The sequence below is a fragment of the Danio rerio genome, chromosome 4 (assembly GCF_049306965.1).
Source record: "Danio rerio strain Tuebingen ecotype United States chromosome 4, GRCz12tu, whole genome shotgun sequence".
Classification (NCBI taxonomy): Eukaryota; Metazoa; Chordata; class Actinopteri; order Cypriniformes; family Danionidae; genus Danio; species Danio rerio.
Genome location: NC_133179.1, coordinates 14,887,296 through 14,901,899, shown reverse-complemented (window position 1 = coordinate 14,901,899; position 14,604 = coordinate 14,887,296). Strand labels below are relative to the sequence as shown.

The 14,604-nt window shown below is 34.9% G+C and overlaps 1 protein-coding gene across 2 annotated transcripts in view; it reads left to right on the top strand.

Moving 5' to 3' along the window:
• nell2b (neural EGFL like 2b) overlaps positions 1-14,604 on the top strand; it is an 81,201-nt gene that overhangs the window by 4,621 nt on the left and 61,976 nt on the right. For both annotated transcript variants that reach the window (XR_012402004.1, XM_002661379.7), the window contains exons 3-8: positions 8,434-8,584; positions 10,202-10,375; positions 11,877-11,973; positions 12,054-12,126; positions 12,233-12,315; positions 12,882-13,010. Coding sequence is in view for 1 of the 2 variants with exons in the window: in XM_002661379.7 (XP_002661425.1) it covers positions 8,434-8,584; positions 10,202-10,375; positions 11,877-11,973; positions 12,054-12,126; positions 12,233-12,315; positions 12,882-13,010 (707 nt within the window). In the remaining variant the exon portion in view is untranslated. The remainder of the gene's footprint in view (positions 1-8,433; positions 8,585-10,201; positions 10,376-11,876; positions 11,974-12,053; positions 12,127-12,232; positions 12,316-12,881; positions 13,011-14,604) is intronic.

The window sequence follows — 14,604 nt, the reverse complement described above, 5'->3', positions numbered from 1 at the left end:
ATTTGTTCTGTTCTAAACCACATCTCACATCTGGTTTGTTCTTTTCTATTCTGTTATAATTTATTCTATTCTATTCTTTACTGTTTTGTTGTCATTTTTTCTGTTCTATTCACTAGTCTAGTTTCTCTGCTCTATTCTCTTGGATTGTGTCTGATTAACTGTATTCTATTCTATTCTATTTTATTCTATTCTATTATATTTGATTCTATTCTATCCCTGAACTCATACATACCAGCTTAGTAGTTTTGCCATAGAAAAATATTAGAAAAAGTATTATGCAGTTTCATATTCAGACCTCACTTCTATGTGAGGTTCTCTGTTCTACTCTGTTGAGTGTTTCTATTGGTTGTCTGTCCTGTTCTGTTTGATTCCTTTCCACTCTGTTTATACTGAGGGCTGTTTAGCGGACGTTTCACTAGCATTCTCTGGTGTGCCTCTGGTGATTTATAGGTGGTTGTTTATCCAGATTGACATCCCGCTTTTTAGCAGGTTGGGGTTAAGCGTCTCGCTCAAGGGCACAGCAGTGATGCTCATCTTCTGCTTTCCGGCTAAACCACTCTTCAGCACCTTAGAACAAAACCACTGAGCTTTTATTTTATTTAAGCTGCCGCCAGTCCAATGACCTATAGTGATGACAGATTTCTAATGCGCGCAGGAACATTCAGGGTTTGCAGTTAGCCAGCATCTGTGTCATCACTTCTGTTCCGCACTGCAGTATGAATGGTGTATGAGATTTGCAGCTCTGGGGAATGAGTTCATACTGTATGTATTGTATGTGTGCCACTGTACACCGACGTAAACAGACTTGGGATGCATGCAGATTTTGGCACAGAAAAACAGGTCTGACATTCCAGAATAAGCAGAGGTATTTGATATGTGTGGAAGCGGTAGTCTTGTTCTAATTTGGGCAGGTGGCACCTCCACGGTATTGATTGGCGCTCCAGTAAATGCCAGTGGGATTGCAGAATTGGGATCTTACAGACAGTCTTCGAGACAAGGTCATAAATGCGCAGAATGCAGATGAGAGACCTATCAATGTCCGTCAATGACTTCCACGCTGTGCTGTTTATAAGGCAGGGGAGAAGAGGAGAGGAGAGAGGAGGACGGAGAGATATTAGAGATAATTCAAGGCTTTATGGGGACGCTGTAGTCAGACATTGTGGGCGGTATGAACAAAATCTTATTGCAGGGTTTGAGTAATTTCACAGTTATGGTTATAAATGTATGTAGTTATATACAGTATTGGTTTTATGTGAGTGATATTACATCCAAATATATAAATGTATTATTTTTATTTACTCATCATTTCAAATGTTTGTAGAGCGATATTGTAATATAGTGAAGGATATTCTCAATAAAATGAAAGTGAATATAAATGAATAAATAATGTCAGGATAAACACTGAAAATGCCATAATCAGTTCACATAATCTGAATAATTAGTTTGGTAATTGGACTAGTCAGGTTCTTGTGTGCAACTCACTGACTCTGATTCAGTTACAAACAGTTCAAGCACACTTGAAAATTTACATTTGAAGCGTTCATATGCAAAATACCATCTAAAATTGTCTTCTAAAATGAGTAGTTTTATTCGGCTCATGTGTGTAGGTTCAATAATATTACTTTTATGACATAGAATAAGCCCTTTTTGTGGTCTTTAAAGTGAAATAACTCAACATAAACAAAGGAGGCTGAGAAAAATCTTCATATTCAATGGAAATTTCAGACAGCCCTTAGAGGTTTTTGCATCTAAACTCTTGATTTGCTGTTTGTTCAAACTACTTGTATAAAATAAGAAGAAACAACACCAATTCTTGAGTTTTCTTAACTGTTTTATGGCTAGTCTCCACTGAGTGGTACAGTACGGTACGGTACGGGATTGGTACGGATCACCTTAATTAGGCTTGCGTTTCGACTGCCAATGAGGTACCAATGGTGTGGTGTACGACAGAAAGTTTACGTTACGCCTTTTCTCAAGTAAAAAATAATTCAATTGTGGTGTATATTAGAATTAGACAATATAAAATATTCACTACTAATATTCATATCTCTACTGGTCATATGACCTAAAAAAATTTTTTAGGTTTTGCATTCAAAATTGGAATGACATTACAGTTTTGTATCAACTACTAAATGAATGATCCGTTATACTGTTAATTACATTTATTTATACTTTTTAAACTGATGAATATGAAACAAAAGATTATCTATACCTTAGTTGACTGGTTTTGCTGAGTTGCTGGCTTTGTCTAAATGAATTAAAAGCAAGTAGGTGAAACATTTGCAACACCAAACCATAAAAGAGGTTAAAAGTTTGGCCCCGGTTGTTGGTCTTCTGTCAGATCTGGTGCTGACTGGCTGTGTTAAGTGCCAGTATCGGATTCCTGCTCATTCATCAGCTATTTGAGCATGCACCATCCAAGAGGGACATCAGCTAAGTGTTTCTCCTGTGCGCTGATGCCGTCTGGACCAGGCAAATACTCAACATCCCTCGTATCAGTCATCCTGCATTCCCCCACTGAGATTTCATGGCTCCACTTTGTGTCTGTAGGACGATGACATACTTTATACAGACTTAAAGGCATAGTCCACCTAAAAACTTGATGTTGTTGAGAAAACATAGCCTGAAAGTATACAGTATACAAGTTTAAAAAGCATGTTTAAACACATTGCTACTACATTTCTTACATGGTTAAACCAAATGTTGCCATGTTTTAATAACTATCTTTCATGTTAAAGCAAGTTGCCAGCATGCGTGTTTTAATGTTGCTAATTTTTCTGATGTCCTTTCACAGAGTGCTAGAATAGCATCAGTATGCTAATAAACAATAATTTCCCTCATTGCTAACATGATTTATCATATTGTTATCACATTTAGCGTGTTGGTAACATGGTGTAATGTTTTTGAATGCAGCTAGCATGTGTACAAAATCAGTAACATGCTTTAGTACTTTGTTGGCAAGCTTTAGCATCTTGTTAGCATAGTAGGTTACATGATTTATCACCTTGTAGCATGTTTAGCAAGTATTAACATTGCTAATAGCCTTTAAACAAGTTGCAAGTGTGTATTAGCACATTTATGGTATGTGTCTAGCATGGTTATCACATTGTTAACACGTTACTAACACATTACCTTTTAGCGATGTTTACAGTAAGACATGTTAAATGGTTGCTAGAACATTGCTAATATATATAAACAATTAGCAAGCGCACATTGTAGCCTAGTTTGTTTTCTAGCATGGTTTTCTCATTGCTAACATAAATTACCATGTGAATGAGCGTTTTTAGCATTGTTAACATTGGTAATGTGAATGAAAATATTGGTGATGTGTTAGCATGTGGCTACTTTTGCTAATTGACATCTTTCTGACATTTATTCACCCTTCGAAATCTGCAAGACTGTTATTTGAGACACAAAATGAGATGTTTATGAAATGAAATTGACAGCAGTGTTATTTAATGAGAGATTTTTTTATTTTTATTTAAACGTGAACTATTCCTTTAATACACACGCCTGTGACATTTCACTAACCCCAGCCACAGTTTCGGTCTGACAGCTTTGAGGCAAGCAATAACGTTATGTCTTTTGATTAATGCAATGTTAATTTGAGGAGAGACACTTGTTCATTTTGTCATTATAATAGGTTGTGAATAATTCATCAGTTGTAAATGAGGCTTTTTTTCTTTTAATGTTGGCTTTAAACTTTCATTAAGGTACGTTACGACGGTGATAGGACACACTTTTAAGTGCTTGCATCAGAAGTAGCCTGACTTTTAATCGTTTTAAGTGCTTTTTACATGTAATTGCTCAAATTATTGTTGACATGGATACTGAACATAATTAGCAAAACTCTCCTGCAAAGGTTTTTCATTGAAATTCTGACTGAATAGTGTTGAGCTGCTTGCATAATTTGCATCACACTGTGTTTATCTTGCTCCCAGGAGCCCAGTTCTCGTTTATCACTACTGAAGTTATCGGTTCTCTTGAGGTGTAGCTGGCCTGTGGTGTTTGATAACTGAAGGCGATTGATTACAGATTCAAGGTGTAAAAGAAAACCTCCCAGTGGGGGATTGAGTATATTTTCATGGTCTGAAAATGAATGAAATATTTATTTATTTATTTATTTATTTATTTATTTATTTATTTATTTATTTATTTATTTATTTACTTATTTATTTATTAGCATTAGCTAATGTAGAAACATTAGATTAACATTACTTTTTCTAATAAAAAAATAGAAATTTTATATATATATATATATATATATATATATATATATATATATATATATATATATATATATATATATATTTGCATTTATATTTAAACATGTATCTAACTATATTTGCAGATGATTGTTTGATTTTACTTTATTTATTTATTCATTTATTCAGTCATTTATTTTATTTAGAGACTTAAAAGCTTAAAATTCATATTATTAAATTTAATTATGCATTACATTTATAATTTTTATTATGCATCTATACTTTATTATTTATTTATTTATACTTTTTATGCTTACAGATGTTTATTGATTATTATGCTAACTAACCATGCCGCATTTATTTATTATGTTTTGTCTATTTTTATTTTTTTATTTATCAATTTCGAGAGTCATTACCGGGTAATCTGCATAATTTTCTAGCAGATAATCATCAGCAGTCCCCTGGCTGCTCTCTGACCTTTAAATGCTGCCATCAAACGACTAGCCTTTGATTTATCGCACATTAATACAAGCCTCGATAATGAACGCACAGAAGGATAGCACATCTGAGACGAAGTGTCGATCCGGTGGGAATTACGGAACCAGGCGAGTTGTCAGAAGAAAAAAAAAAGTGTTTTCCAATCCCTTCCCCTGAAGGACTTTAATGCTGACACTTGTGAACTGTCCTGGAATCCATTAGACAGGCTGGGTGTCCTCTGCGGATGGTAGAGGTTAGCAGGTTAGCTGAAGCTCACTGTCATACGATGTATTTGATTAATGGCGCCGGTGAAACTCGCTGTACAATAGGCTCTCAGCTGCGGCTTACAGCTCCCCTGAGCTTCACTTGACAATAGCTACACAACATTACTGTTCCCCGGCTGGCCTTTATGTGTGTGCGACTTGATTTTTTTTCATATTTTGCCCCGGCGTATATCTCATGTTTTGACAGGACTGATTTAAACATTCGTCAGTTTCTGCAGATTGTGTTTCCTCCTTCCTTCTGTCTCTGTTTTATTGCTTTACTTTTGCTAGACTCACAGCATGTTTCCATTACATATTTGTGCAGAGCATTTGCAATATTTTCAAAATGTAGTTCAAACTAGCTATTAATTAACTATTAAAGGGAGCCTGTTGTGCAAAAATCACTTTATAAGAGGTTTAAACACAATTGTGTGGCAATAATCTGTGAATATAACCATCTTCTAATGGAAAAAAATTACCTTTATTTTTTATTATCACCCTTCATTAAAACAGCTTGCAGAAACACTTAAAACCTTGCTCATAGGGACAACCTCTTCCTCATTAACATAGGATTTTAGTCTTGTTTTTGAATCTGCCACTATGCTGACACATAGGCATTTGTTGCCCCACCCTCTTTTAAATTTAAAGTGACTTATAAAAAGACTTATAAAGATTATTTTTGGGGTATTCTGAGCTGAAACTTATATATACTTCAGGGACATCAAAGACTTATTTTTAGTTATTATAGATCTTATTATTACTTATTTTAGATCTTTAAAAAAAGGCGTAATAGGTCCCCTTTTATTATGGTGTTTACATGAACCGGGTGTTATGAAACTAAAACTCATTCTCTTGTGATAGATTAAAAAAAGTCATAATGACAGGTAAAGTAGTTTAATTTATATCGCAGCCAACACATTGCCATTTTAAAAATAAAAAAAAATCAGACGTACGTGTCTGACAAGCAATAATGATTAGGCAGTTCTTCTCTATTAGGGAGGAGTCACAAATGTGTTTTTTATTTCTTAGAGAAACTGTATTCAGAACTTCTGGATCAATAGGTCAATATTTAAAAAGGTATTTAAGCAATTTTCTGCAAATAAACATTTACTAATATCCATATCTTTAAACAATGAGCATGTGACTTTGATGTGCAATGTATGACCTGTTTCCCTTGCAGTTTTGCTACACATTGTTTTTTTCAAGTTGCATTAAATATCACCTCACATTATATACACACTTAGTTTTTTTGTGCAAAATATGGGCATTTTTGCTAAATTGACATGTTTCCAATTTAAAATCTTAATTTGTGCAATTGTAAGAGAAATGGAAAATTGTCTAGTGCCAATGCAGGACCTACACATTATATTAGCATTCTCATTAAAGAAATTAAAAGTGTCCTTCAAGTAATTGCTCCAAGGGGGTTAGCGTTATTCACACATTATAATATAAATGTGCATGTTTTTCTTAAACTGAGAATGTTTCTTGATTGGTTTAGATCATGTCATGATCTAAACCATGTTCAAACTTGGTTCTAGCAAGTCCTGCAAAGTTACAACCCCAAGACACACCTGGGCTTGCTAATCAAGCTTTTACTAGGCTTCCTAGAAACATCCTTGCAGGTGTGTTGAGGCAAGTTGGAGCAAAAATGTACAGGACACCGGCCCTTCAGGAACAAGTTTGGACACCCCTGGTTTTGATGGTTAACATTGATTAGCCTGTTGTTAGCATTTGCTTTTTAACATAATTTTGGAAGCATTTAACCACATTGTCTGCATTATTAAACTCTGCTGGCATGTTTTAGAGTGCTGCGTATTGCTAGCATGTTTTACCAATATGCTAACATACTGTGAATAAGCACTCTTAGCATGGTTAGTATAGCCTACTGCTAATGTGAATTACTATTTCAAACCCTTGAATTAACATTGTTATCATTAATGCTTCTACTTGTTTATGTTGTTAGCATGAATTGGCATCTAGCAGCTTATTAATAACACATTGTCATCATATTTTAACACCTTTTTTGCAATACTTGACTATAGCTACACAACGTTAGCGTTCCCCTAGCTGGCCTTGATTTGATTTTTTTCTTACTCTGGCCCAGTCGTTTCATTTTATTTTTTTCCCGTTTTGACAGGACTGACATAAACATTCGTCAGTTTCTGAGTGCTCCTAAGCAGACTGTGTTTCCTCCTTCCTTCTGTCTCTGTTTGATTTCTTTACTGTTGCCACTCACAGTGTCAAGGCATGACCTACATGCCATTCTAGCATCCTCATTAAAATTGATCAAATTGAATACCATCCTTAAAACCGTCCTCCAAGTATGCCCCGAGGAGGTCTATAATACTTGGAGAAAATCAGTCTGTTAAGAGTTCTCGTTCATTTCCAAGGGTAGTTGCTCCACTATATTTTAAATATTAATTTAATTGATTTATATATAACAAAAATAAATCAAATGTTATTTTATTAATTAATTCATTTTTACATCATTTAATTATTTGTATTTTTTATTAAAATAATTTAGAAATTTACATTTAATTTATGTCGTTGTATATCATATGTCTTTTAATATTGTTTAAATTATTATTTTTTTTAACTAACCATCTGAGCAATAATTGCCATTTAGCAAACTGCTATAAATTCATGACCTTATTATTGTATTAAATGTGATATTATTGCACTATTATTATGTGATATTATTATTATTACTATGTGATATTATTATTGTACTATTATTATGTGATATTATTTTACTAAAATTAGCATGTTGTTTTTAGCACACATTAAAAATAAGCTAAATTAATAATGAAAAATGCAGGTGTAGGTGGTTTAGTTTCTAACAGCGGGCGCTAAATGATTTAACTTTGACCCCTTGATATTTATCATGCTCATTTATTATGCTTAGTTTAATATTTACATTGGCTCCAAAGTGGATATTTAAACATAAATATCACCAGATGGTCACATTGGCCCAAAGCGGCCATCATAGATCGTTCCATTATGGTTTGGAAACTAAAGCTTCTTGCCTCCTTGCCACATTTGCTTGATACTGTATCATTAACAAACTGGCATATTATGAACAAATTCAATTACAAGCTGGTGATTGTGTTATACATATTTTGAGCAGACGATGGTGTGGTGGTAAAGGCTAGCTTGAGCATATTTTGTCTGTGTGATCTAGTATATTCGTTTTCATATATTAGATCTGAGTATGAGTTGAATGAGCAAATGTATCAGAATGACACCGATTACGCACTAAATTTTCAAATCCTATACATTTTTCTAATGATTCAACAGTGATGTTTTATTTGAATGGGATGTCATGCATGTTCTAACTTACTTCTTTATTTCCAGAACAGTCCAACATCTATTGACAAGCCTTGCTGTTAATGGCCGGCTCTGTATTGATGAAGACTCTTATGCCTGGGTCTGTGTTGGGTAGTGTCTGTTTTTTAATGCATTTCTGTCTTTTTCTGTCACTCCATCAGGTTCATCAAGGAATGCTAGAGCTTCTCTCAAGGCAGCAGAGAGGATTCTTCAGAAGTTAAGAGGAAGAACTGAGTTCACTCTTCTGCTGACGCTCAAACAGGAGAAATTCAGCTCAGGAGTGCTGCTGTCCATACACTATGGAGAACAGAGGTGTGTGTACTATACTTATGTATCTACTAGTCTCTCTATAAATCTATTAGTTTACCCAAAAGCTTCTCTATCTACATGCAAACACAAAAATTGTTCTTTAGCATTTCTTTGTTGTAATTGAGGTGCTATTTTGCATTGTTTGCATTTGCATTGCTCATAATAGGGGAAACAATTTAGGTGCTATATAGCCCCAACTATTGGTTCTTTAGTTGTTCTTTGTGTTGGTTAAGGTTCTATCTATCTATCCATCCATGTAATTGTATTAATCTGTCAGTCAATATATCTATCTAACACTCTAACCAACTCATTACCCATCTATCCTTTTGTCAGTCTGTCTAACTGCCTATTATTCATTATTCATTGCTTTCACCCATCTTTCTGTCTATCTTTCTATCCATTCATCCAACTATCCATCCACCCAACCAACCAACCAACCAACCAACCAACCAACCAACCAACCGTAAGCCTATCTGCCCATTCATCAATTGGCCTATTTGTCCATCCATCCATTGGCCAACCAACCAACCAACCAACCAACCATCCATCCATCCATCCATCCATCCATCCATCCATCCATCCATCCATCCATCCATCCATCCATCCATCCATCCATCCATCCATCCATCCATCCATCCATCCATCCATCCATCCATCCATCCATCCATCCATCCATCCATCCAACCAACCAACCAACCAACCAACCAACCAATCCATAGACCTATCTATCCATCCATCCATAGACCTATCTGCCCATCCATCCATAGACCTATCTGTCCATCCATCCATAGGCCTAACTGTCCATCCATCCTTAGGCCTAACTGTCCATCCACCCATTGGCATCTCTGTCCATCCAGCCACTGGCCACATCCATCCAACCATCCAATCAACCAGCCAACCAACCAACCAACCAACCATAGACCTATCTGTCCATTCATCCATTGGCCTATCTGTCCATCCAACTAAAGGCATATCTTTCCATCCATCCATGGCCTATCTGTCCATATTTTAATGCACCTGTCAATTTTTCTGCCGGGCTATCTACAATTTTTTTTGTTCAGCCTATCATCTATGAATTTGTCAAATATATATGTATCTATCAGTCAATCTGTCCATCTGTTAGCCTAACTATTCATCTGTGCATTCATGCATCTGGTATGGGCTTTTGCTCATCTAAAACCTTCTCATCATTTATTTTCCATCTTCTTTTTTCTATCATAATGTCCTGTTTCAACAGAGGAACACATAATCTCTTCTCCTGATAGGTTGCCTGTAACATTTTGGAATGGGATGTCCACTGACATTTCTTCAATGCACACAGTATTGATTCTACACCTCTTTAAGGTCAACACACAGAATCCATGCCAGCTGATTCATGGATCACTGCTCCTCTTCACATTCATACAGAACTCACATATTCCCAGTGGTGCTTTATTCCCTGCCACATTCCAGAATTTAATAACCACCGTTCTTGCAGCTTAACCTGCAGACTTCTAATGCTCGAGAACCTGAGAGCAAAACATTTCGGCTGCAGTCGGTTCCTGGAGTTCCTAGATTGTAAGCAGCTGAATCATGATTATGACGTTTCAATGACTAAATCTGTTTTCTTGGCTTCCTCAGGTTTCTGGAGGTAGAGAGCAGCGGTCTGCGTAATGAGATCCGTCTCTTCTTCCAAACCCCAGACCAGCGGCAGCAGAGAGAGGTCTTCCCCTATAGTCTAGCAGATGGACACTGGCACAAAATCTCGCTGGCATTCAGTGCCACCCAAGTGGTGCTCCATATTGACTGCAACAGGTGAATAGCTGTTGATAACAAAACAGCCACCAGCAAGGCCATTTTAGTAACCAAAAAATAAAGACTGAAACTATTGGTCAAAAAACATTTTCCCTAACTGAATTTAAATGAAAATGAAACTAAATTCAGTTTTCAGAATTAATAAGCACTGATTCTGTGGCTGTTTATAGAAGTACCTTTTTTGCTTCTTGTTTAAACTACTTATTTAAAATGACTTGAAACAATACAATTGTTAAGTTTTTTGGACAACTGAATTGTTTTAAGTTCAATCCAATTAAATTTGTAAAAACTATTAAGTTAACTTAATTGATTTGTGTTGGGACAACATGAAGGAGTTGTGGAACCTTGCATTTTCTTTAGTGTATTGACCTTATTCTTCATTAAACTCAGATTTTGTCGCCTATAATAAACGGCAGAAACTACTTGCTCTACAAACAAGTGTGTGCATGACTATACATAAAAAGTTTAAAAATATCATAAGAAAATATCTGTTTGCAACACCAAGCAGCAGAACAAGCTGTTTTTAACGTCTAAATATTAATGGAAGTGAATTAGACTGGAAGTCTTAAGCCAAAAAGTTTCAAATGGCTGCGCTCGATAGGAGTACCTGTAAATGCGTTTTTACCACCAAAAAAATTCTAAATAAGTCAAAAGATGTTCGTAATCAAAAAGATATTTTCTATATAAACAAAAATCTTTGTCTATCTTTATTTCGTGAGCTGAAAATTTAAACTAGGGTGTTACTACATAACTAAATATACTGTTTAATATTAAGAGATTTGTCTAAATTCTTAAAGATTTTTACTTTTTTCTGTTGCATTTGTACAGTACGGTTTTGGATTCAGTGTTTGTTTAAACAATTATTTTATTTTTATTACTATGAGGTTTGCACAAGAGTTAAAGTAAGCTGTCCAAACACCAAACTTTGCTCTGGTCAACACAAGATGTAAACTCAGCTAAACTAAAATTTCTAAAATTAAATTTATAAAACCCAAACAGAATTGTGTTCACAAAAAAAAAAAAAAAAAAAAAGTTAAACTAACAAAACCATTGATGAAAATAACTAAAACGAAATGTACAGCAAATTTAAAAATGCAAAACAATTTGCTTGCTAAGTGTGACGTCATGCGAAGTGGATTCTGAGTGAACTGTATGGGGAAACTAAACAAATACTAATAAACATTTACCAAGCACTCTAATACTTTCGAAAATCAGGATCCCAATATATATTGTGATGGCCAGAAAGTGATACATTTTTTTAGAAATTGTTAAAATATTGATGTCTGACTATGCAGACCAGCCCAGAGACTGTTGTGTACACTATGATTTTTATATAAAATTCACTTTAATGTGTGATATGACTAAAAAATGATCATCAATGAATTCAAATGAGTAGTGACCCAGAAATATTTAATACGACTTAACAAGCGGATAATGGCGAGATGGATTTAAATACATTCTAAAAGCAAATGTTTCTTTTTTTATTTGTATTTGTCTTCAGAATTTATGAACGGATTGTGGAGACACCATCTATGGAGTTCCCCAGAGGAACGAACATCTGGGTTGGCCAAAGAAATGACGCCCATGGATTTTTCAGGGTACAACATGGTTTTGTACATCTAAAAATAGATTATAAATCTGTATCAGTTTGCCTCTCTGACGATGTCTTTTTCCTTAGGGAGTGATGCAAGATGTTCAGTTAGTAGTCGTACCCCATGGATATGTCGTCCAGTGTCCAGATCTCAACCGTAGTAAGTGCTTGCTTTTGGTAGATGACATTGAAAAATAGAAGATAAATGCACTCTGCAAACTCACTGTTCTGGAAATGCCATTAATGCACTTCCACTACTTTGGCAGCCTGTCCCACTTGTAATGATTTCCACGGGCTGGTTCAGAAGATCATGGAACTTCAAGATATTTTGGCTAAAACGTCAAACAAGGTAAGATTAGAATTAGTAGCAAAAGAAATATGTTTTGCAACCTTTTCAAGGTTAATTAACATTTTAATTATGGTTAAAATATTTAATAAATACTGAATTATTAATGAATAATTTGTTATATTGTAGTATATTTTGGATTGGGTCTTCATGAATGTCCCAGCATTCATTGCTGAATTCTGTCGAAATTATTTGTGAGTTTTTAGGTTTTCAGCTAAATTGTAAATAAAATGCTAATGCTCTTTGTGGTGTAGAGTGATATTTTAGCATGCTAATCATGCTATTGCAGGCTAGTAGTTAAAATAAAAGGATTCAGCCAGTTTCATGTGTCCCATTTTATTGGGATTTACTCATTTCATTTTCCGCTACATAAGGTTTATTGTTTTCGTGTTGGATGTCCCCATTTTCTATGTTTTATGGTCTGTTTAAATGCTGCTTTTACCATAAATCTCATATTTTCCTCTCCATCTAACATTTCTTTTTTGCCGACTCGTCATTTTTTATACGATCTCCCGCTATATTGAACATCAGCCCCCTCCCCTCTTCCTCATATCTTCATTGTGCTGCAGTTGGCTCTTGCCGAAGAGAAGATGAAGTACTTGGATGGCTGTTACTGTGAGAGGACCTGCACCCTGAATGGAGAGATCTTTAGGGACAGCGATGCTTGGATTGATGGATGCAGAAACTGCACATGCTCAGTAAGCACATGTATTGCTTGGATGGAGCGTATTTAGGAATATTGGGAATGGATCACTGAGTGGGTAGTTCACCAGAAAATGATCCTTAAATCACCCTTTACTGCTTTCAAACCTTTGTGAGTTTCTTTTTTTCTGTCATACACAAAAGAAGAATACAAAAATACCTCTTCAAAATATCTTTTTGAGTTCAACAGAAGAAAGAAACTCATTAAGGTTTTGAACCACTCGAGGGAGAGTAAATAATGAGTACATTTTTATTTTGGAGTGGATTATCCCTTTAAGTTCAGTGATGGCTCCCCAAACTTCAACCTCAGGGGCTACTTTTGAATTTTAACAACAAAAGTGATTTTCAGCATTAAAGCAACTGGGAAACTTTACTGTCCATGTTGTGGTAGTTGCTTATAGGTGAAGTCATTAGTGCTATTTCTGCAAAGAATTTAGTAAAACAATCTGAGAATTTATGCAGAATGATTTTGGGAGTGTCATAACTAAAAACTTAATATATGAAATAAAAAAGAATACCTTTTTAACTTTTATTTAATTTTTACAATGCAAATCCAGTTAGATCCACTTATTTGGTAAACAAAGCAGGTCTCTTATATAATATATCTACTAAAGGACTCAAAATATTACTTTATTACAAACACTATTACACTTTTACAAACTGTATTATAAATAAATCATATGGATTTTTCATACTACTTAATAATATTACTGAAATTAAGTAAAAAAAAAAAGAATAAATATTAATTCAGACTCATTTAAACAAGTAAATAATGGGTTAAAAATTTGAGGTGCCAATATAAACCCTTCAAGTACAAATGTGTACCTTTTGAAAAGGTACTATACCACCCCAGTGACAGTTTACACTCTGAGAGTGTAGTGTTTTTGTTCTCTTGCAAATATATTGTTTCCCATAAAAAACTACAAAAATGCTTTTGTTTGACAATCTAAGTGTTGCATTCTTCCAAAAATCAGATTTTTATCCCAAAAGCGTTGTGAGAAAATGTGCAATCTGTTCTTTCGCAAATGTATTGCATTCCCACTCCAAAAAAAAAAAAAACAGTATTATTTTACACACTGTTTGCAATCTCTCAAAGAAGTATTGTATTCCCTAAAAACTTGCAAAACATTTGCACACTCTTACAAAATTTTGCATACTCTTTTTGTTGTCTTCCCCTGAGAAACAGTGTTTGCTTACAAAAGCACAAATTTTTTTCCATCCTCATTGTATTTCCAACACAAAGAGCGAATTCAAAGTTTCTTAGGGGGAATACAAAAGTTTTGTGAAAGAATCCAAAAAGCATTCAAACATAATTCATAATCCTCCCGTGTGGTTATATAATCATTTATTTTACCATCACGATGTCCCTCTAGGGCAGGGGTATCCAAACTCGGTCCTGAAAGGCCTCATGTCCTGGAGAGATTAGATCCAATCCTAATCAAACACACCTGAACCAGCTAATCAAGCTCTTACTAGATTAGGCGTGGTCAAACGCAGTCCTGGAGGGCCGGTGTCCTGTAGATTTTAGCTCCTTCTTGCCTCAACAACACACCTGCATGGATGTTACTAAAAAGCCTAATAAGAGCTTGG